At 35.4% G+C, this 25,593-nt stretch overlaps 1 protein-coding gene and 1 long non-coding RNA gene across 2 annotated transcripts in view; one reads left to right on the plus strand and one right to left on the minus strand.

The window, feature by feature from the left end:
- LRP1B (LDL receptor related protein 1B) overlaps positions 1 to 25,593 on the minus strand; it is a 1,950,491-nt gene that overhangs the window by 959,980 nt on the left and 964,918 nt on the right. Inside the window, exon 8 of the mRNA XM_031651763.1 lies at positions 9,138 to 9,155. Coding sequence (XP_031507623.1) covers positions 9,138 to 9,155 — 18 coding nt within the window. The remainder of the gene's footprint in view (positions 1 to 9,137; positions 9,156 to 25,593) is intronic.
- LOC116269233 lies at positions 18,495 to 23,713 on the plus strand. The gene is made up of 3 exons (XR_004176701.1): positions 18,495 to 18,544; positions 18,808 to 18,827; positions 23,684 to 23,713. It is a non-coding gene; the product is annotated as an uncharacterized LOC116269233 (long non-coding RNA).

Raw genomic sequence — 25,593 nt, forward strand, 5'->3', positions numbered from 1 at the left:
AAGCACCTATCATTAGCCTACTAAATATTGTTGTTATAAGATTGTTCTATTGATAGTAATACAAAGCTTAGTGTGTACACTATAAATTATAATTGTTTTATGCAGTCAATTTAATTAATAAATTTATGTGAATACATTGACATTTTTATCCAATTAAATAACTTAAATAAAACAGAAAAACTTTTGTTTTTGCAGAAAATGGATCAGAAACCTTATCAATTTGGAGGCTTTTTGATCATTGTAGAGTTCCAAATACTTTATACAGGTCCCAGATTGAATTTATCAGATTAATTATTTAGGTATGTGTTGAAATTAGATTCCCAATGCTACATTCCATTTGGGGAACTAGCTTGAAAACTTTCAGAAGGCAGCAATATTTTCTTCATATGTTTCTTTTTAATCTCAGTTTATGTCTTACTAAGCCAGATTTAGGAAGTATAAAGATTTCCTAAATAGTTTGGTTGTGGATGACGTTACCATGGCTGTATTCAATCATTATGAAAATCAGTGGCAATGGCAAAATAGTTTTGTTTTTACCAAAAGGCATTGCATTATTTTAACACTCCATTGGGGTACATTTTATCTGTAGTTCATGGGTTTACCTCTGCACAATTTTTACCTCCATTCTTATAAAGACAATTCTATCACTAAAATCAAAAGAAGACCAAATACCTTTAACATTTGCCTTTTCCTTTTCTATGACAAAAACAACCTCCAGCACCACCACCACCACCACCACCACCACCATCATCTGGAGAAGAAACCAACTTACATCAGAAAACATCCCCTTAACCCTAAAGTCAAGCCAATTTCTTGCAAGTCAAACCACTAAGAGTCTGGCTCAAGGGCAAAATAAAAATTTTGGTTCAATATCCTGCAAGACTCAGCAGTCAAGCAGAACAAATCATAACAACAAAAAAGCTGAATGTTGGTTTTTTTCCTCTCTTTTTTAGTTGAATGTAATTATATAGCCTACAGTAAAAACTCAAATTTATGTTATATATTAAAGAGTGGTAATGTATAAGCAGAATGGTGTCAAGTATTTATTTTATTGTTTTTAATTTTTGTTCTTTGTGGTGTTTACAAACCAAGATTCTTTCAGTTTTTGAAAATAACATTTTGTGCCTGATCCATTATTTAACTCAGAATTTCAAAGAAATCACTATTTAGTATTTTGTTTGTTGTTTGGAAAGTTTGAGGCTCTTTGTAAACTAGAATAACCATATCTTCTCATTATAATATTTAATATTTCTTGCATAACTCCAAGAGTTCATGTTATTTGCCCTTGATGCACTGGTCACACCTGAGTGATACAAGAATGTTGTCCGCGTACAGTCCTTTCAAAAACAGTACTACCGGCTCATATCTGCTTCTTGTTTTCATAGAACTTCATATAAAAAAACAACTAGAAATAATTGTAAACTACTTGAAAATATAAAATTATTCTTTTATGCTATTGGCACAGACACTTCAAATATGTAAGCTATTCTCTGGCAGAGAGTAAGAAAGCTTTCAGGCCATGTGAGACTCATTTTATAAGTGAAACAATAACTTACTGAATATTACCCAAGTGGTTTGGAAATGTTCATATAGCTTCCAAAAGTGCTGGAGAATATGACAGAATAAAACCTGCTATCAGTTTCCTAAACTATGTCTTTACAAATAAAAACAGGGGTATGCATGTGTTATCCAGAATGTTCCCACCCCAGCCTCTTATCGGTATTTTATAAAATGTTACAAAACAAAACAAAAACCCTATCATTTGTCTTGAAAAGAGATTAAAAAAAAATTCCTCAGAAGAAGTTTAAACAACCTTGGCTAAAAGGAAATGGAGGACATCTCTTAGAAGAGGAAATGAGATTTGGAACAAATATTATTTGTTCACATTTTGAACAGGCTTATCTAAGTGAAACGAGATCCTTCACTGCCTGGGAAGAACAAAGAAAAGATAAAGAGCAGCAGATGACAAAAGACGGCCATAGGACAGTGGTGGCAATGGATGCTGTTAGTCCATAACATGATTTTTCTTTCTTCACATTAGCCTGGTCCCAACTTCATGCACATGTCCCTCTGCTTTTCATTTGTTAATGGTAAAAATTGTCTAATTCGATGTGGTTGTCTTGTTTAGGTGGGCATGTACTCCAGTTTCTGACCAAGAAGACATGAGAGAATGTCTGATTTGGGAGCTCTTGTACACTTAAGGAAGAAACAGTACTGTTTTTCAACTGAATATCATGTTTACGCACAGGATCCCTGGAACTTCAGTAGATATCTTATGACCATAGAGGAATTAGCCTGAAAAGAATACACTAAAGATCACATTACAGGGCAAAGAAGTAGAAAAAAACGAACCCAGGTCCTTAATGATATTGTTAATCTACTAAAGTAACCAACCCTGGGACTGTCCTCAATGTAGATTTTTAAGTAAAGTGATAAATTATTTCATCATTTAGGCGATATGTAGTTGTTTTTTCTGTTCCTTTACCTATTCGAGTGGATAGCGTTAAACAGTGGGAATTCAGAGAAGAAATCCTTATAGGTAGTGACTAGAAGATGAGAAAGGCATTGAATACTAGAAATAGAGCTGTGCGCTCAGTAATTGAGAGAGAGGTTTAACAGACTTTGAAAAGTTATAGAGTAAAAAAGAAAGAAACAAAAAAATGGCAAAGGGAGCAAGTAGAAATGTGGAATGTTTTTGCATTGTGTTGACTTTATGAATAATATGAGTCAAAGAGCACAGTGAGAGTCAAATTGATTTGCCTTCCATTTCCACTAAAGGATTCACTGCACATAAACCACTCCAAGTTCCCCTGCTGTATTCCCAAGCTAAGCACATTGTAATCGAAATATAATTTATAACTGAAAGAGAAAGTAACCAATGGTAATACTAGGCATGAACTGCCACTTGAAGAAAGGTCCAGAGAAGAATTTGGAAAGAGGTTGAACCTTAACAAAAAAAGTAATTGATGAGAAGAATTTGAGTCATATATAAAACAGCTAACATGAATTTATACCTTTGAATGAGCCTTTGAATCACTAAGTTCAGTCAAAATTAGTGCAGACCAGGAAACACATACTTTCACACGCATGTAGTCTTGCCTATTCACATCAGCAAAGCCTGAAAGGAACTTGAATTTGGGAAATGATAAGGGATTACTTTCTTGTGGCTCTTAGTAAATTGGTCTGAGAGAGGCAGATAGCTGTTGCATAGTTAATTCATGAACTTAACTACCACCAGAAGTGTTACTCATCCAAAAAAAAAGATAGGAGAGTCAAATAAGGAATTAGGATACATAAAAAATATTTAGATATTTAATAGGATCTAGACAGATGAAAGAAACAAAATGTTATATAATACCACCCACTGAATCTGTGGGCGATAGATAAAAAAGCATTGGTAGATTTTAGAATAATTAATACAAATTTATAAGCCTAGGGATGTTGTCCTTATGTTTCATTAATACCCATTGATTAAAAGGAGAAGCGGGCAAATAACCCCTTGATAATTCCCATCTTACGGGTGAATGCTGAGGTCAGCTAACTTGAGTACTGCTTCTGTGTGAGAACCTAGGTTGTTTCAAATATATACTAATAACCCAAAATATACTTTTACCAATTCATTTTGTTTATTAGCTTTTTTTTTTCAAAGAAACTTTAAGTCACAGATATCTGAGAAAGAAGCTGCCACATTTCAATACATAACTCAGGAGAATTATTATTGGAGCTATTGGAATGTCTTCATTTTTCTCTGATTTTCCTCCTAAAGAAAAGAAATACACAAGAAAATTTGAAGGGAAACTAGGTTTATAGAAACAGATCTTTCCTGGAACAATGGGGATGTGCATCTGATTGTGGATAGCTAAGTCACATAGCTGGTTAGAAGTAGTTAAGAAGTTAGGAAATCAACTTTTGTTACGGGAGGAGTTGCTTGTAGGTATGTGTAGGGGGCTGTTTACCCTTAAAAAGCTAGGACTCACAATTTGCAACCTGTCAAAATGTAAATAAGAATTTTAAAAGTGTAAGGCAGTCATGAATCACAGATGAGGACACTACCTTCCAAGATGGATATATTTATGGGGAGAAAAAAGTACAAAGGGTCATATGTTTAAATGCTTTATGATGTTCAAACCCATTACAGCTTTAGGACCATCTCAGTCCTCGAAGTGATACATAGTGTTTGGGGGTGGGGAAGCAATCTCTGTGTTTAATTTGTCCAAGCATAGTCTGAGGCTTTTAATAGCCAAACGTCTGTAACATTTTCACTTATTTCCTACTGCAAGTGCATTAGTTAGTGACAGTTTCAGCTTGGAACCTGTGCCTGCCCAGGGAGCGCCACCTAACAGAAATAGAAAACCTGCTAACTACCCCAAAGATCTTGTTACAAAACCTCTTTCGTTTGTAGGTAAACCCACTTCATTTGCTATCTTCCCAACTTCACATAACAACAGATTAGAATTTCATTAGTCAGTACTACTCCCTGATAGCTGTTAACTTTAATTCAGTCTTTAATTTCTCAGTCATTATTAGCTTCAATAAGGATCCAAGTGGGTGATGGGAAAGGGTTTTTTAAACTATTCGATACTGTCAATCATTCTTGTGTGAATTTAACTTCTGAGATGAGCTTCACTCTCCTGTCTCCTGGCAGATGTCCTGCTCTTGTATAGAACAAAGACAACACACTTCTCCCTTGTTATTGACATGAGGTGATGGGTTCACAAATAAATCCTACAGATCACTCTGCTATTCACTCTGCCAGTCAAAAGATTTATCCTACATAGAAAAAGTGTATACATTGTCCTTGGGAAATATTTAATTTCTGTTGTTTTACTTAACAAAGTAGATCTTCCCCCTACCTCAGTTTAGCAGCCTCACATAATTCTTTTGAACTTGGGTCTTATTAATGGTATCCCAAGTCCCCCAAAATACATTTTCTCAAAATTTTAACTCCAACTTTGGTACCTTTACTAAAATATATATTTACTTTTACTCTAATATTCTAATAATTATCACACCTAGACTTAATTATCTCCTCTTGTAGAATACTTTAGCAACAAGTTCACACGCATAGTGAGTTGCACTCTGTCTCAAGTCTAGGGTGATGATTTTACTTTAGTAGAAAGCTGAGGGCCACAGCTTAGGAACAAAATTGTAGACCAGCTCCACCCCTGACCTCAGTTACAATCCTCAATAGACCCCAGTACTAAATGGTTTAATATTGAAGCAGTGTCATGTTCAAAAATGAAGTTCCACAGACAAAAATCACTACAATAGAATTTTATTCTTTACTCTTATCTTTTGAAAGACCTTGAAAGTAATCCAAATATATCTTGCATAACATCAATTGTTAGAAAAAGGTTGTTCCTCTGTTACGTATTCCGTGATGGTGTCCTCAAAGGACATGCTAACCCAAAATCTCGCACCTTGGCAGTTGAGGAAACAGCAGAAGCAGATGTTCCTTCTCGCCTGATGCAGGCCATCAACAAATTATCTGACCTTTCTCTGAAGTAGGTCATAAGAACCTCTTGTGAGAGAAGCCCACTCTATACCTGGAGGAAAGGACCTTCCATGTCTCTGAAAACATGGAGACACAGAGAAGAAACTGGAAACACAGGCCTCACTAAGTTTCCCCCAGTTGATTATCATTAGATTATGCCCCTTTTTTTGAATCGTACTTCTCCACAGCTATCACACATCATCACACACACAGGGTTTTCCATTTCTAATAGCTCCTATGCCACGTCAAATTTACAAGTACCTTTGTATGCTTTTCTCTTATCAATACGTCTTTTATTATAGGTGCCTCAGCCAGAGCGTGGCGATGGGTAAGAAAAAAGATCCTCCTCCATGTCCACATACCCATACTCAAAGGTACTCCATACTTTTCTCTTCCTACACCTTATATACCCCTTCATCTTTATTTCTTCCTAGGCTACACTTCATTTTTTTTTCTTATTTTGTCTCCTTTTTTTCTCAACACTTTATTATACAATGGATTTAATCTGTATGAAATTTTTAGAAGGATTTGTAGTAGAAAGAGACTGTGGCTGAAAAGAAAAAGGTCATCTTTGATGGGGTAGAATATTGATCTCATTATTCTATTCATATTGGTATCGTAAGTGTTGAAAATATTAGTAATTATCATTGTGGCAAAATGAAGAAGAAACTTCACATATTGCACAACTCAAACTGTTAAAGTTCTTTATGTATTTGACCTTATTTAATCCTTTCAACAGCCCTGCAGGGCAGGGCTATCATAACGCACGTTTTTATGATAAGAAAACAAAGGCAGAAGAAATATCCAAAGTTACACAGCTAGTAACTGCTGAAGCCAGGATTTGATCTCAGTGAGACTGACTCCAGCATCAAGTTCTTAACCGTTAAAGAAGCAGAGACCTAATCACCATCTGACAGAAATGCAGTTTTTGATGTTGGTTGGAATATGATCTCTATGCTACCTGCCAACTCTAATGACTATAGAGAAATAATTTTGGAAACTTTTCCAAGGAACTACTGAAAGGAAATGTTGCTAAAAATTTTTGAAAGGAAGAAGAAAATCTCTAGAAGCATCTCTGGGAAATAGCCTGAATTAATGAGTCAATGTCCACATCTAAAAATCTAAAAGAATTAAAAACAAGGTTGACTTAAAAATCTCTTCTTGGAAGATTGGGACTGGAGCTTGGCTCAAGTCATAATGAGGTCCAGAGAAAGTTAATGATCTGTATTCAAACCACAGAGAACTAAAAACAAAACAAAACAAAACAGAACCAAAAAATTATATTTCTTCAATAGTCCTTAGCAACAAAAGAATAGGAGGTTGAGAAAAATGAAGTTACAAATGTGCCTAAGTGCCAGGTGCGGTGGTTAACACCTGTAATCCCAGTACTTTGGGAGGCCAAGGTGGGAGGATCACTTGAGGTCAAGAGTTTGAGACCAGCCTGGCCAACATGGTGAAACCTCACCTCTACTAAAAATACAAAAATTAGACAGGCATGGCGGTGGGCACCTGTCATCCCAGCTATTTGGGAGGCTGAGGCAGGAGAATTGCTTGAACCCTGGAGGCGGAGGTTGCAGTGAGATGAGATTGCGCCACTGTACTCCAGCTTGGGCAATAGAACGAGACTCTGTCTCCAAAAAAACAGTATGCTTAAGTAACAGGTACTTTCTCCAGGCAGCCTATTTGGGGGTAAGGCAAATTTTTCTCCATTTTAAAACCTAGGAATGTTAATTTCTAGGAGTTAGGTCAGATTATGAATACATTCTGACATTTTTTGAACAGAAGTTATAATAGGCAAAGCCAAAGACATATCATCCGTAAAATTAGGAAAATCTAGGAGAAATTTTAGGGGCAGAACATTTCCCCTTTAGTAGGTCATGTGCAGTTTTTCTAACCAAAATCTATTCAAATTATTCTAGAGCAGGCCCAAATGTAGAAGTTAAAGAAAAAATCTTCTCTTCTGTTCTTAGATAGAATCACATCAATCCTACCTAAATTTCTGTTATTAAGAGAAAAGTAGAATATATTTGAAAGTGTTCTGTGGCAATCAGGCCTGCATTTATAAAAAAAAAGCCAAGCTTTTCCTTCTCTGATATCTATGATTCATGATTGAACAACTGTGCTATAGAGACAGACCAAACTCAAACAAAAATTCCAAAGAACCTATTCTGATAAATGATACATGACAAAATTACATTTAAACACTTACGAGGCCTAAAGGAATCCAGCAGAGAATAAGAGCAAACGATGTGGGGGTTTTCTACTCTTAATTCCTTTGACAAAAATGATAAAATATGGTTCTTTCATATAATGACAAGGAGAAATAGGAAACCTGAGAACATAAAATATATTGTTGTTCAGAAAGGGAGATGGTGTTCCCATATATTTCAGATTGGCAGTTTTATTTGAAAAGGGTCTCTGGATCTTTGTTTTTAAGAATGGGGAAGGATAACAGCAGTAGAAAAATGGGGAAAACACAACAGTTTTATAGTTTCAACTCTTAACATTTGACAGACAAGACTGTCTAAAGGCTAATTTTAAATTCAGTTATCACATCCAGGGAAAACCATGCAAGCAAATATATTTCTAAACAGGATGCCAAAAGAATGTTGTTAGTGCGTTTGTAAATTTCCAATTCTTTCTTACTACCCTTAACCAACAACCCAAACAAATCAGTTTAAATACGACTTCTTTTCCTAATGTCTTTTGAAGCATCACTGCAGTCAGATTGAGTCAAGTAACCATCTGCTGCAAATACAAATAGAGCTACATTCAAGAATTATATTACACAGCCTTCCCAGCAAAGTTCTTACGTGCAAGCTGTTCTTGTCAAAATCAGAACTATTGTGATGATGCATCTTAATATTCAATCAGACTTTAAGTAAAGAGTGACAAAAGTCCACATATGGATGACAGCTGTTTCTTTGGTAAATATTTTCCCATTTATTGAATGGAGGCTTATGGCAGTTTAGGATATGTTCCATCAGACATTTCAGCCTGAACTGCCTGAGGACGATTAAAACAATAACAAGGATAGCATTTCAATTTTCCAATCTTTGCTACAATTTATATCTCAAAAAAATAATAGCCCCTTCAAATAAAGTGGTACACTATGTAGTTAATTTGAAAGTATCCTTGTCCAATAGTGACTGCTGAAAGAACTGAGTTTTGCTCCTGCCCTCTAATAATACCACCATGTTTGTAAAATAAGAGCATAATTCCTGTATTGATTTTCTAATCATATGAGCAAATGTGATGGGAATGTAAACATTTTCTGACTATATTTTTACAAATTATGAAATGTGGTAAAAAGATTAATGGGCCTATTAGCTAAAGAACGTCAGAGGGTCTCTATTCAACCAATAAAGTAGTTCAAGAAATTGGGAAGTTAAAAAAAAGAAAGATGAATTCTGATGAGGAATTCACTAACACTGTAATAATATTTGGGTTTATATATATATATATATATATATATATATAGTCACCAAACATTAAGAGAATCTGAACAAAGATATTCTTAATGTTTTACTAGTACCCGGGTAAACATATGTTGTGCCCCTTTTGTAAATCCTAAATGTTATGCTGGATATAAGTATGTCAACAGTACATCCTTCGAGTAACATCCTTGATGTTTGCTAACTACAAAGTTCCTTGTTAAGCACTAAAAAGTTTCCTCTCTTTAACCTAAAAATATGCTGAGGCTTTTCTCTGACGACCCTGATGCAATTCTTGGGAAGGTAGAAGGAAGGATGGAAGGTTATTTGTGTCATTGACATCACAGATGCAACCTAGTATCATGATCCAAAATAACGTAAGTGTTTCCAAACCATCATAGAGGACATTTCAAAAGTATAGACATTTTTTTATGAAAAGAAACTGTAAAGTCACATACACAAAATCATTGAATCACAGATGCAACCTAGTATCATGATCCAAAATAACGTAAGTGTTTCCAAACCATCATAGAGGACATTTCAAAAGTATAGACATTTTTTTATGAAAAGAAACTGTAAAGTCTCTTGCTATGCCAAAATGTGACTTAATAATTATGTAAAATAATGACGACATCTTGGTGCCTTTCTTCTTGCTATGTGAAGATTGAAGATGACCTAGATACAAGGATAAACAGTTTCCACATTTTAAAATATAGATATTTAGAATGCAATCTCTTACTTTTTGTATTTGTCCTAATTACTTCACTCGATGGAAGGAACAGAACTGATTCAATAGCACAGCTAAATTCTGTAGTAGTGAGGAATAAATACCTTTTGTGAGTGTAAGGCAAATCCTTGTTTTCTGATTCCCTTTTATTAAAAGAAGGAAAGGGTGGAGAAAATAGAAAAGGATATCTGTAAGATTCCTTTGTTTGAAAAAAAATATCCAAAACTTGGAAATAAAGCAAATGGAGGGGTGATAGTTTCTTTCAATGGCATACTTAGGAATTGTAAAAAAGGCTTGCTCAAGGATTGATTAATTCATTCTCTAGAAGAGTGCTGCCCAACAGCACTTTCTACAGTGATGGTGAGAAAAGAAAAATAGCTAAGAGCAGTCTGGGATATGTGAGGTATTCAAAATTAATCAGGCTCAGAGAGATGTGAGTATGGGATTTCAGCTATACCTTCTACACCCGAGCCCAGGGGCAGCTGTTTAAAGGCATTTCAGTTCTGATTAGCTGTCTCACTCATTATCTTCATGTTTCTGGAACTTGTGATACAAAGAAGGATGTATAGCCAATCAATAACTTAGGTTACTTTAATGTAAATTCTTAGTAAACAAGTTAGGAATGGTCTCTTTTTTTCCTTTAAAAACCTACTTGTAACTACTGCTAATAGGAGTATACATTCAGAGCCAATTGAATCTGTACTACTGGGTTGCAATTCTCAAGCTTGGCCCAAGTAAACTTTCTACTTAGATTAATTTGGCCTCAGCTTCTTCCTTTTAGGTCAACAATAAAAATATTCCTATTTATGCTGTCTAATAAAGTAACCACTAGCCAAATTTAACATGTGGTTACTATGACTGGAAAACTGAATTTTTATCATATCTAATTTTAATTAATTGGAATTTAAATTTAAATGACATAGGTACCTAGTGGCTACTGTCAGGGCTCAGAAAAAAATATCCCAAAATATATGCTGCTTTGGACTTCAGACTGCAAAGCACCTGGGGAGCAGCCAATGCAGGGATGGGTTTTCTCTGAAGTTCTTTTATCTGACAAAGGGAAGTTCCTTCAGAAGAAAAAAGAAGAGGAGAGAGAAGAGAGGAGAAAAGAGGAGCAGAGAGGAGAAGAAAAGAAAAATCTGTCATAAACCCACTCCCTATAATCTCATCAGATCGGAAAGATTAAGTCAGAGGAAAAGAGGCTGAAGGTCAACACACTACCTCTTTTGCTGAGGACTGCTACCTGAGAGAATCTGCATATCAAGACAGCCTTTGTCCTCCATGCATTTCCTCCCCTCAACCTCCCATAACCTGTCACCACCTCAAATCCATGCGTTTATTGTTTTCTGTAGCTTAGGATACTATATTAACTTCAGCCATCTGCTCTTTTTTGGAGTCATATACTTTGTGGAACCCCAGTGAGTATGTATGTAATAAATTGACACCCCTTTTCTCCTGTTAATATGTCTGCTGTCCAGTTTATTCCAGAGACTGAAAGTACAGAATCTTCAGAGGACAGAAGCAAAGTTCCTTTTGCCCCTACACTATTCTTGATACTGCAGCTCTAGAAGAGTGTATCTGTCTTTGACTTATTTTTTGATCAGACATACACTGAAATTACATGTTAATTTGTAGATACTTCTCTGATAAAAAGGATAAACTCAAAGGCTATGATTTTATTGCCCTGTGAGGCATTAAACATTTATATGCCTAACCTATGAATCTCATTTAAATATTATTTTTCATCAAAATGCCTATAAATACCCAATTCCTCTAATGAGATTAGACCAGCAGTACTGGTCTGTTTCCCTCAATAATGCCATAAGTGATTTTCTGATCTATGTTCATTCTAGATTTTCATTATAGTCATATTTTTAACTTTTGAAAATTATACTTTGATACTTCCTTGCTTGAACTTAGAATGAAACTATGATTCACTGACTAAACAGAGTGACAAGGTTATGAACAGGCTACTCCAAATTCGGCACTTTGGCATATTGAAGGAATTTGAGAAACAGCAGGTGCAAGAAGCACTTCCTAACTTTCCCCTTTCCTGAAGGTCAGAGAAAGAGCAGATGCTGCAAAAACTCTCTAACCTTCCCCTTCTCCCCTGGAGTAGGTCATAAGATCCTCATGTGAGAGGTGACCTCCCTACCTCCAGAGGAAAGAAATATTCTTATTTCCAAAGATGGCGGGAACCAGAATTCTGAACAAATGGGAGACGCTAAATGATCCATTTATTATTCTTAGCTCTTAACCATGCCCTATCACATTCTCTCTGTAACTTTCCACTCTTCGTCATACCTAGTATGAAAACACTCAGGCTCAACCATCTCTTCGGGTGTTCATTTCCTTATGAATGCTTCTGTGTCACATAAAACTTCTATTAATTAAATATGTGTATTTTTCTCTTGTTAATCTGTCTTTGGTTAGTCTAATTGGCATGGTCCCAGCTGGAGAACTTAAAACGAGTAAAAATGATATATTTTTTTCTCCCCTATAAGAGTTTCCTTCTGCAATCTCAGCCTAAACATTCTTCCTACTCTATGCCTCAATATACTTCCTCAGTAACACGCTGCTTCAGTGAATGATGTTCTCTTAATAGAAAGACTAACATAGATGTGTGTGTCAGCATTATCATTTGTAAGGGTATGTTGTCAAAACAAGGTAGAGAAGGCAGCAACTTTGTGGGAATGGTTATCATCTCCTACAAGGATAAGCAGAAAGAAGATATTGCAATTAATTGGATGGAGATTTTCAGGCTATTAATAGTTGTATTCCTAAATTATACAGTCTTTATAAAATCATAAATATTCAAGTGTTTCCCAAACAAAAAGAAGCTTTTTTTTTTTTCAACCAGTCCATTAACCAGGACTTTTTTAAAAGTGTGAATTATTTATCTGTCTTGAGAAATGTGGAATGTATGGCTTGCTTTGTTTTTGAGTCTTTTTGTATTATTATATCAGCTAGAGCTCAGAACTCACTGTTTCAAATGTCATTTCAAATACCTTGGGTTCAGATAAAGTATGTGCCAGAGTCCATTCAATGACCCATCCCTCAAGCTGGGCATGCAGTTGCTTTAGTCTATACAATTGTAATTTCAGACAAAAGAGCTGTTTGACAGCATTCATACCTTCTCTCAACTCTTTATCATTTCAGAAAGATTTTCTGCTACTGAAACAATAGATATTGTTAACAACCAAGCAACTCTGAAGCATTGAGACCTCACTACAGAACTTAATAATAAGCCAAACACTTAGTAACTATGGGGAATTGGCTTTCTCATTTTATAGTTGAAATGTGTGCTTTTAATTTGATTTGTATTAGAATTAGAGAGTTGAGGCAATTAGACAAAGAGTTCAAGCAAGCAAGCCAATAAATAAATACATTAGATGGATGAATGGATAGATAAATTTGACCAAATTTAATAAGCACTTAAAGGTGTTCCAAATTACAGGAAGCTTTTTTCAACTGGCCCAGAAATTAGAATTTTTAAAAGTCTAAATTATATACCTGTCTTCAGAAATCAGAAAATGATTTGAACAGTTTAGGAGCGAAGTGAATTTCCTAAAGTATTGAGTATTTTACCTTAATGCTGCTGAAATATAACAAAGTTCATAGGAGAGGACTGAAAATAACCATAATCATTTCATGACATTACTAAAATATCTCAAAATGTAAGTCCCTTGTTTCTTTACTGTTACTGGAACAAAATTTTAAATATTTTCTTATTACTATATTTTTTTAGTTGCTGCTTATTCTTTTTTTCAACCAAAAGTCACCTGGATTTTGCTCTCATTGTTCCTTTGAAGTGGCTCTTATTTTGATTACTGAAAATTCCTTCATTGTCAAAAGTTACTGAGAACTTTTCTGCTCTATTTCGATAACATCTGAAAGTATTGACCACTCACCTTCTGATATATAGATAACTCTAAATATTAACATTGGCAAAATTAGAAGAATAAAATAAAAATATTTTGAAACTTGTAAAGTAGTATATAAATATAAGTCACTATGTTTTTAAAACTTGTTATTTGTTAGGTTTTAAAATTTATATTTGCACCCAGTAATAATTAATGAGAATGAAACATTTAGAAAAGAGTTCAAAAAATGAATAGTCATGGTGATAACTCATAATTGGGTATAAAATGATGCATCACATTTTTTGTTATAAGGCAAATAATTAATTACTAGAATCGGTGAAAGTAGAACCGAAACATTTTAAGGTCAAAATATAACAGACGCTGGCAAGGTTGCAGAGAAAAGGGAACACTTATACATTGTTGATGTGATTATAAATTAGTTTAACCATTGTGGAAAGCAGTATAGCAATTCCTCAAAGAGCTAAAAGCAGAGCTACCATTTAACCCAGCAATCTCTTTACTGTATATATACCCAGAGGAATATAAATCGTTCTATCATAAAGACACAAGCACATGAATGTTCAACGCAGCACTATAAGCACTATTCACAATAGGAAAGACATGGAATCAACCTAAATGCTCATCAGTGACTGATTGGATAAAGAAAACGTGGTGCATATATACCATAGAATACTATGCAGCCGTAAAAAAGAATGAGATATCATTTGCAGGAATATGAATGGAGCTGGAGGTTATTAGCAAACTAAGACAGGAACAGAAATCAAAACACTGCATGTTCTTATGTATTAGTAGAAGCTAAATGATGAGAACTCATGAACACAAAGAAGGGAACAATAGACACTGGGGTCTACTTGAGGGTGAAGGGTGGGAGGAGGGAGAAGAGTAGAAGAGACAACTTTTGGGTAACGGGCAATGAAATAATCTGTACAACAAACCCCCATATCACAGGTTTACCTATGTAACAAACTTGCACTTGTACCCCGAACCTAAAATAAAAGTTAAAAAAAAAAAAAAAACCCACAAATTTGAGAAAGTCAAATCTTGCTAAAAAAATAAATAAATAAAAGGAATCGGTGCATGTCTTTTTTATGTCATTCTGAACCATTGTCTAAGATGGTCATCCAAGGATTAGTTCATTCCCCTGGGGAATATACCTTTGTTTGACTTCCAATTTCAAGCAAATATTGCTGAGGTCTCATTCTCTATGGATTTAATTTGTAGATCGATGCATTAAAAATATTTTTCTCCAATAGAGATGCAAATGATTTCCATCAGGTAGAAAAGATAACTGCAAAGTTTATACTTTTATTGTCCAGTACAATATTGACTGGTTTTATCTGTAACTTTGCAATCTTATATCAGTACTTTTTCTTTCATCGATTATAAATATTTCAACCTCTTCAATTCTACTTTGAAACAGTTTTGCCATCCTGCTGGTTCTCTTGTTAATGAGTTAAATGACTGCTTGACATATGCTCTCTATATATTTACGTAAGTCATGTTTTTAACTTTTCGAAAATTATACACTGGCAATTGTCAGTACTTCATTTCTTCTTTGTTTTCTATATTGATTTCCCGCCAACCAGAAATGGCAAATTTAAATGTCTACAAGGATCAGAATGAGAACATAAATAGGCTAAATTTATTAATCAGGACTGTGGCAAATCTAGATGATGGCCAGAAAGTATATACCTACCTAAAAAAGGCAGCCTTAACTTCAGCACTTGTTTTGATCTAGAGATGCTTCATTGCTTCAAAGAACTTCAAAACATGATTTCCAGATTTCAGTTGAAATCTCTCAATTGTTCAATGTTATAAACTAATTTTTAAAATTTATAAAGCATTTTGTGTATTCAACCAAACCTACCTGCAACCATAGTGAACCAAGGGCCACTAGTGTGATGACACCACGGCAAAGAAAATACTGTATATCATTTGGTTCAGCTTAGTCCTCTAATTAAACATGTTTTTGAGAAGGTTACTAACATCAATAAGAGTAGTTGTCCTTCTGTTAAATAAACAAAATACCAAGATTCCAAAGTGGTGAGGCAATTAAATCAGATAACAAATATTAAAAATCCAGGATAGTGATATCCAGTAGATTTTTCAAAAATATTAGTTATCTCCCAGAGGGAACAAAAAGACTGACCTTTAATTTATATCTTTGTGACTGCTTGTGATATGCATGTACTAGAGAATATTACAGCACTAAAGCAATACATTAATAAGATATGCAGTAGTTGTGATAATTTAAAAATATGCCCACAAATTCTTTGATACTCCTCCTTTTAAGAGATGAAGTTTAATTCTCCACCTGAAGGTGGACTGTTCTTCGTTATTCTACTGAACTGAATGTGGAAGAGATGATGGAGTATGATTTTTGAGGGTAAGTCATAAAAGGCATTGTAACTTCCATTCAGTTCTCTCTCTTTGGATCACTCACTCTGGTGGAAGCCACCTGCCATGCTATGAGGGCACTCAAGCAGCTCTATGCGGTCTATACTGCAAGGAACTGAGGTTTCCTGTCAGCAGCCACAAGAGTGAGCCTGGAAGCCTGTCTTCTAGCTCCAGTTAAGATGCCAGATGCCTGCAGTTCTGGCTAACATCTTGATTGCAACCTCAGGAGAGTCTCTATAACAGAACCACCTCACTAAGCCACTCCTGAATTTCTGACCCATGGAAACTAAAAGATAATAATCTTTGCTGTTTTTAAAGTCAGCAAGCCTTGGGCTAATCTTCTATGCAGCAAAAGATAACTGAGCAGTCAAATCCCTCCAACTTTTAAAGATGAATTTTGTTGGCTTTCCACCATTTGGCTATTATTTTCTGACCAACATTTAAACAAGACTGCCTACATCAATAACTGTTTTGGATTCCTGAAATTATCCATCGTGCAGCTCTAATGCTGAAAACACAGAGGATAATCCATAAACGAACCCTGAGAAATTTAAAGACACACTTTCTTGAAAATGTCTGCTCTATTTTATCAAAGTGTGATTCTGTGCTAAAACTACTGCACAGGGGCACAACTAAGGCCTGGATCCCTTATATTGTTCCATTCTCAAGAAGGGCAGCATCAGATAGGACTAGTGTTATGAAGAAAAGAAAACAGAAAAATGGCAGAGAGTGGCTGTTTCAGGAAGCCATCCTGAGAGGGATGATATCTGAACTGAGCTCTGACAAGAAGATGCTAGCCATGTGGAATTTGGGGGGTAAGGCCTACCAAGCAGAAATTACTCGACATTTTCTGAAAAATGAGAAGCAGGGGTGAAAGGGGCTATTTTACAGCTAAAACGAGAATGAATGAGAAAATATGAGGTAGCAAAGACAGGCAGGGATCTATAAACTACGGTCAGGGGATGGATTTTGGATTGTAAAACCAAGGAATTACTTTGTTTTCAATGTGATTTTTATTTCTATCACACAGTAAATGTGCACGATTTAAAAAGCCAAACACTCCATCAAAGCTTATGATAAAAAAACAGCAGTGTCCACTCCACTCCTCTCCATTCTCTTCCAATTGTTTTGGCTATGTGAATTGCATTTACTTTCATAATTCTCTATAAGATATTTCTACTAGTATTTTTAAAATTTAAAACTTATATATAATCTAATGACTTTCTGCTATATAAGACTAGAAATTTATTATTTACACCCCTCCACACTCATGCACACATACACACATATATATTCATACTTTTTCTCCCCTCATCCTCCCACAATATAATTTTTAGTTAAATTAATATTCAGTCTTCATATAATTATGACTATATACATTTTTGTTGATAGGTGAGAAAGTAGTTTAGTATTACTACATTTCCTTCCTTGAACAAGTTTTGGGTTATTTTTAGAGTTAGAGTTAACTGCCTTGTGTTTCAGCTTTTCTTTTTCTTTGTTAGAATTTATTATTGCATGATTCTAAAAAAGAACTACAAAACTCCTCCCCAAATGGAAAATCAGTATTCTATTCAGTTTTTTTATTGTTGCTGTTATTTACTTTTGATATCATTTCTGTTACCTACCATACTCCTGGTTCCAAACTGCAATGGTTTACTCCTTAGCCATGGTTTGGGGGCTTCCTTTTATTAGTCCTGAAACTTACTGATTCTGAAATTAAATTCCCTGTTTTCTGCCGAAGTAGTTGCTATGGCGTGGATGTACCACCAGCCCATCTTACAATTTAAGGTATCTCACACCTTGAACTGTTCTTGTGGTAGTAAGTCTCATGAGATCTGATGGATCTATAAATGGGAGTTCCTCTGCTCAAGTCTCTTGCCTGCCACCATGTAAGACACGATTTTGATCCTCATTTGCCTTCTGCCATGATTGTGAGGCCTTTCCAACTATATGAAACTTTTGAGTCAATTAAACCTCTTTCTTTTATAAATTATCCAGCCACTGGTATATCTTTATTAGCAGCATGAGATCAGACTAATGCAGTAGTGAATAAAAAATTGCCTGTCTGTTGAGGTTGTATTAGGGAACCTAGAGGCCCAGCTATTTTCAAAACAGGCCCTAAGCTAATCCTCTTATTCCCAACCCCACTGAAAAACTCCACCTTCATTGGTGCCTGAGGTCTCTAAATGTTTAGCCTTGCTGGGGTTCTTATCTTAGGTTCTTACTTGTACTTGGTCAACAAAGCAGGAAAATATGAAATCTTATTCATTTATTATTCAATTATCCACCCCTTGTTGTCCGAAATTATCTCACATAATTTGTCTCCTCTTTCTTTTGATATTTTTGGGTTAATACATTCAAAAGCATTTTTGACTGTACTTAGAGTAGACTTTAAAAAAGAATATATATGATATAAGTTCTTGTTTCATCTGCAGTGTTTCATGGACGGTCACCAAGGACTATTTCAAGCAGGGCAAGAAGATGTCTATTCAGCATTTGAAAAAGATCATCCTGGTTGCTGTATGGATAAAAGGGGAAAGTCTGAAAACAAGTGACCGGTTAGGAACATACTGCAATTTCCAGGAGGGAAATATGGAAACTTCAAAGAGTATCAAAGCAGTAGGGAAGTTATGTGACAGAAACTCACCACCTTTCTTTAGTCAATATTAAATATGTAATCATATTTAATGGGATACATTTAAGTTGCCTTCTAGCTTTGGTGTAGGAGCCAAGAATTATGGCAGAAATTTTGAAGACATCACAGAAAATCAGAAAAATTCCAAATGCAGATTTGTTTCTATTCACATTTCTATTCTTGTATATTATGAATATTTTAACATTTTTATTTCCACTCAATTATTGCTCCATAAGTTGTGATGTTAAAGGAAAAGGTAAGATTATAAAGAAACCTATTCCATTTTCCTCGATTTATGTATCTCTTGAATGGTTTAAGTGGGAAATTAACATTTAGGTTTTATACCATATTTCTTTGCAAGAACATTTGAAAATGCCTACTGAATAAGATGGTATAATTGCATTTATTTTTACTTTTGTATGTCACTATAATCTTTATCCAGAAGCATGTACTCACTTTATCCCTGGATGGAATTAAGCAAACTGAGTTGAATAAACAAAGGCTCTCTCAGGTTGGTACAGTAATTAAAATGGTATTAAGGAAGTTCAATGAGCAAGCACATCCTAAATCAGAAAAGACTCTGTGGCACATTGCAGAGTCCTTCCTTATTCCCTTAATGAAAGACTGCCCCATCTATGCTCCGATCCTGTTTCTTAAACAGATAAAATGAATTCAAAATAAGTATCTAGGACATTTCTGAATGCTAGTAGTCACAAAGCTCTACGTAGAACCCATGCATGTCTTTCTGGAAAAAGACAGGGAAAGTGCTCCTGTCATGTAGTGGTAGGTCAATACCAGGTATCTGTGCAGGGTCTTGGATATTCTTATACTTTTTGTTTGGGGGAGGGGGTGCAGGTGACTGAACTTTTGTACCTCCTTCCACTCACTTTTCCACCATTTCCCAAATTCCTTCTTCTAGCACAGGCCACAGGCCAATTTAATTTCCTATGGTAGATGCACTTAGAAAAGACTCCAGGATTATGCCATCCCTACAGCAGAAAACATAGTTTATGCAAAGGTGTCTTTTTCCCAGTAGTCAAACATCATATTCTTATTCAATCCACAAATCAAATGGATTCATCCATTCCATTTTTATCTCTCCCCAGTTCATCATATATTCAATCGGTCAATAAATCTTAAAGCTTCCTCTTGAAACATTCCACTTCTTTCCATATCTGCCATTACTCTCCTTGTTTAGACACTATCTTGTCCCTTTTGGATGGCTATAATAGTTTCTTAACTGGTCTCTCTGCTTCCTTTCTAGATCCACTATAAAGTTCCTCACAGAGAAACCAGAGTTATCATTGCAAAACAAAAATTACACCATGACACCATAGAAGAAATCAGTGCTCCTTGTGATCAGGGTTCTGTTCCAGTACACTGCAGTGAACAAAAGTCTTAAACTGATAGACTCAAGATTTACCGTCCTGCACAAATGCTTTCAGAAGTATTATCATCAATTTCTTTACAAATATCTCGGCTTACTAGACTTTAGCTCAATTTTATGTTAAAACTCTTTAGAGTATTTCTCTTATAACATTTTACCATGAAGGCCACTCAGGAACTGAGGCTCAATGGGCTTTTATTTGCGTTATTGTTTCTTCTACATAGTTTTAGTCAACAACAGGTTTTATTCTAAATATTCACTCTACATTTTTTTCCCCAAAATATTGCTCCTTTACTTAAAAATCTCCAATGGCTTTCCACCATGATCAGGAGAGACTTTAAACTCTTTAATATGAACTAAAAGGCACCTAAACTCCCTGTTCCCATATTGCCCTTGCTCACTCTACTGTAGTCACACTCGTCTCTGCTTTTCTTTGAATCTGCAGAGTAAGCTCCTTAAGACTCAATTCTTGAAAAAAAAAAAAAAAAAAGGCAAAGGCACTTATTGATTTTTATAATTTATGTCTTCTAGAACTTGTGCCATTTTATTACCATTATGTAATTAATTTTGACAAATCGAGTGAGTTTAGTGTCTAAAATGTTTGTCCAACCCCATTAAAAAGTGGGCAAAGAACACGAACAGACATTTCTCAAAAGGAGACATACATCTGGCCAACAGACATATGAAAAAGAGCTCAACATCACTGACCACTAGAGAAATGCAAATCAAAACCACAATGAGATACCATCTCACATCAATCAGAATGACTATTATTAAAAAGTCAAAAAACAACACATGCTGACGAGGCTGCAGAAAAAAAGGGAACACTCATACCCTGTTGGTGGGAGTGTTAATTAGTTCAACCACTGTGGAAAACAATGTGGCAATTCCTCAAAGAGCTAAAAGTAGAACTACCATTGGACCCAGCAATCCAATTATTGGGCATATACCCAGAAGAATATAAATCACTCTACCACAAAGATACATGTATGTATATGTTAATTGCAGAACTATTCACAATAGCAAAGATGTGGAATCAACCTTAATGCTCATCAACAGTAGACTAGATAAAGAAAATATAGTACATACACACCAAAGAAAACTATGCAGCCACAAAAAAAAAAAAAAAAAAAAAAAAAAAGATCATATGCTTTGCAGTAACATGAATGGAGCTGGAGTTCTCAGTCACAAGTGGGAGCTGAATGAGGAAAACACATGGACACATGAGGTGGAGGGAACAATGCACTGAGGTGTGTTGGGGGTGGGTATGGAGGACAGCATCAGGAAGAATAGCTAATGGATTCTGGGCTTAACGCCTAGGTGATGGAATGATCTTCCAGACATTACTTAGTCCTCAAGACAAAATAGTATCTGATATAGTCATAGCTTGTGCTCCCTCTTCATTCAAGTATCTGCTCAAATGTCAGTTTTTCAGAAAGGCCTCCATTGACCAGTAGATATTAAGAAGACCACTCATCCCACTATATGTACACACACACATATACGCACACACACACGTGGTGACTCACCCCCATCAATGTATACCATTGCCCTCATTTTATTTTCCTTGTATTTTTCATCACTGAGAAGTTAACTAGTGACTTATCGGTGCACTATGTCCCCACATTAGACTATAAGCCCCATATGAGCAAAGGTCCTATATGTGTACTTCACTGCTGTTATTTTCAAGACCCAGAACTGTGTTTAGCCCATAGTAAGTGTTCAGTGAATATTTGGAAATATGTACTCTTATTTTAGCAATAGCCTTTGCTCAAAAAATTCTTGCCTAAAATCTGTGCTCTCACCTCTTCAGTCAGTTTCAGCAGCATCTGAAATTATAGCTTTTTCGTTCCTTAATCAGTTGTAATATTCTTTGCTTTTACCATGAGTTCAAAGTTAATAAGTCACTTTACCTGAGAAATAAGTATAGTAGAAGGACCTATATTATATTTAATGTAGATGAGTAATTTTATGAAAGGACAATTAGGCAGACAGCAATTTGCAGGAATGAGTACCCAGGGTGAGTAACAACAGCGTGAGGGATGACACCACCACAACACTGTGTGAAATAATAGTGACAACTGGTAAGTCTGAATGAGTAAAAATGGATAAGAAAGCAAAGATCAAAATAATGTCCTGACAAAATGTCGTACTGAGGATGAAATACTACCATATCCACTTATGCATTAAAGCTGCCACATCTTGATTTTACAGCCTTGCTGCTTGCGATTATCTGGAGGGCTATCTAGAGTGCTTTATATATCCCCTACCAAGAAGCATTTTCTGACTCAGAGTCACGGAACTTTATCGCTCTTGATCCTATCCTCTAAGAAAGAATTTACTGACACCTAGTCCACGATTTTATTTGAGACTATCGATTATCTTGACAACTTCTGTTTGCATATATTACTTTAGATTACCTTTTGATTTGTGTTCCTAAAAATACATATTTTAAGTTATTTATATAATTATTACATATGTTTTCATACCAATAAAATTATTGCATCTTTTTAAATTATTCATTTTTGTCATAGCTCTTAAGCTACCCAAGTTGTAGACTTAGCTAAATCACAACAAACAGAAAACAGAAATGATGTATATTTTCCCAAAGTATTAGCTCTAATATACAATTAGAGAAGATTCTGGACTGAATACTTTTAGTGGACTGATTCTGTAAATAAAAGGAGGTTCTGTTAGATTAATGTTTTCAGTTGCATTCAGTCTGTTAAAAAAAATTGCAACCAAGAAACCCAGTGACCAAATACTTGTAAGATGCTTTTTCAGCCATATTTCCATTGACAAACATTTTATTTTTATTTTTTTCAAATTTTAAGTTCAGTGGTACATATGTAGGATGTGCAGGTTTGTTACATAGGTAAACATATGCCATGATGGTTTGCTGCACTTGTGACTGAACTCCAGTTCCATCGATGTTACTGTAAAGGATAGGATCTTGTTTTTTTGTTTTGTTTTTGTGGCTGCATAGTTTTCTTTGGTGTATATGTACTATATTTTCTTTATCTAGTCTACTGTTGATGAGCATTAAGGTTGATTCCATGCCTTTGCTATTGTGAATAGTTCTGCAGTTAACATACACGTGCATGTGTCTTTATGGTAGAATGATTTATATTCTTCTGGGTATATATCCAGTAATGGGATTGCTGGGCTGAATGGTAGTTCTGCTTTTAGCTCTTTGAGGAATTGCCACATTGCTTTCTACAATGGTTGAACTAATTAACACTCCCACCAACAGGGTATAAGTGTTCTCTTTTCTCTGCAACCTCGACAACACATTATTTTTTGACTTTTTAATAATAGCCTTTCTGATTGATGTGAGATGGTATCTCATTGTGGTTTTGATTTGCATTTCTCTAGTGGTCAGTGATGTTGAGCTCTTTTTCATATGTTTGTTGGCCACACGTTATGTCTGCTTTTGAGAAATGTCTGTGCGTGTTTTTGCCCAATTATTTATATTTTACGTTCTGGGGTACATATGCAGAACGTACAGTTTTGTTACATAGGTATACATGTTTGCTGCACCCATCAACTCATCACCTACATTAGGTATTTCTCCTAACATTATTGCTCCCCTAACCCCCATCCCCCGACAGGTCCCAGGTGTGTGATGTTCCCATCCCTATGACCATGTATTCTCATTGTTCAGCTCCCACTTACGAGTGATAACATGCAATATTTGGTTTTCTGTTCTGTTTTGTCACCACTAGGACTGCCTTACAAGAGTTCCTGAAGGAAGTACTAAACATGCAAAGGAAAAACTGGTACTAGCCACTGCAAAAACAGCAAATTGTATAGAACATCAACACTATGAAGAAACTACATCAACTAAGGAGAAAAACTAGCTAGCATCATAATGACATGATCAAATTCACACATAACAATATTAACCTTAAATGTAAACAGGGTAAATACTCCAATTAAAAGATACAAAGTTGCAAATTGGATAAAGAGTCAAGACCCGTTGGTATGCTGTATTCAGGAGACACATCTCACATTTCACGTGCAAAGACACACATAGGCTCAAAGTAAAAGGATGGAGGAATATTTACCAAGCAAATGGAAAGCAAAGAAAAAAAAGGAGTTGCAATGCTACGCTCTGATAAAATAGACTTTAAAGCAACAAAGATCAAAAGAGACAAAGAGCATTACATAATGGTAAAGGGATCAATGCTGCAAGAAGAACTAACTATCCTAAATATATATGCACCCAATACAGGAGAACTCAGAATCATAAAGCAAGTTCTTAGAGACCTACAAAGAGACTTAGACTTCCACACAATAATAGGAGGAGACTTTAACACACCACTGTCAATGTCAGATCAAGACAGAAAATTAACAAGGATATTCAGGACTTGAACTCAGCTCTGGACCAAGCGGACCTAATAGACACCTACAGAACTCTCCACCCCAAATCAACAGAATATATATTCTTCTCAGCACCTCATCACAGTTACTCTAAAATTGACCACATAATTGAAAGTAAAACAGTCCTCAGCAAATGCAAAAGAACGGAAATCATAACAAATGGTCTCTCAGACCACAGTGCAATCAAATTAGAACTCAGGATTAAGAAACTCATTCAAAACTGCACAACTACATGGAAATATAAAAACCTGCTCCTGAATGACTACTGGGTATATAACAAAATGAAGGCAGAAATAAAGATGTTCTTTGAAACCAATGAGAACAGACACAATGTACCAGAATCTCTGGGATGCATTTAAAACAGTGTAGAGGGAAATTTATAGCATTAAATGCCCACAAAAGAAAGCAGGAAAGATCTAAAATTGACACCCTAACATCTTTGCCAGTCTTAATGGGGTTGGACAAACATTTTAGATATTAAACTCTCTTGATTTGTCAAAATTAATTACATAATGGTAATAAAATGGCACATGTTCTTGGAGACATAGCTTATAAAAATCAATAAGTGCCTTTGATTGTCATTTTTGCAAGAATCAAGTCCAACAATCAAAACCAATCACCAAATGCCTTGTTTCATTTGTTTGACATGGGGAGAAATTACTTCCAGGAGTAACACTGAGGCATCCTGAAAGTTGTTAGAACATCTGTGAATTGGGGAATGATATGAGAGAAATCCAGATTTGGAATGGTCCTGCGATGGCCAGTTTATGGTCCTCCACCTCAGATATTTCACTTCCAAAGGTAGCCTAGGACTAGTCCAAATAGAAATTGGGGTGTTATTTTCCTAGCGATTTGCCCCATAGCACTTCAGATGTGTATACCAAGAATTAAATGTAGTTATATGTTTGAGATGAGGAAAGGAAAACTATCAAATATGTACTCATATTGAAATTTATCCATAATAAATAATTGACAATAGTAAGTTTTGAAAATAATTCATATTTGTAAGCATTTAAGAGATGACACTTTGGGAGGCCAAGGTGGGTGGATCACAAAGTCAGGAGTCTGAGACCAGCTGGGCCAAGATGGTGAAACCCCATCCCTACTAAAAATACAAAAATTAGCCAGATGCGGTGGTGGGTGCCTGTAATCCCAGCTATTCGGGAGGCTGAAGTAGGATAATCTCTTGAACCTGAAAGATGACATATGCAGTGAGCCAAGATCATGCCACTGTACCCTAGCTTGGGTGACA

The sequence above is a fragment of the Papio anubis genome, chromosome 10, assembly GCF_008728515.1.
Source record: "Papio anubis isolate 15944 chromosome 10, Panubis1.0, whole genome shotgun sequence".
In the NCBI taxonomy this organism is placed as follows: Eukaryota; Metazoa; Chordata; class Mammalia; order Primates; family Cercopithecidae; genus Papio; species Papio anubis.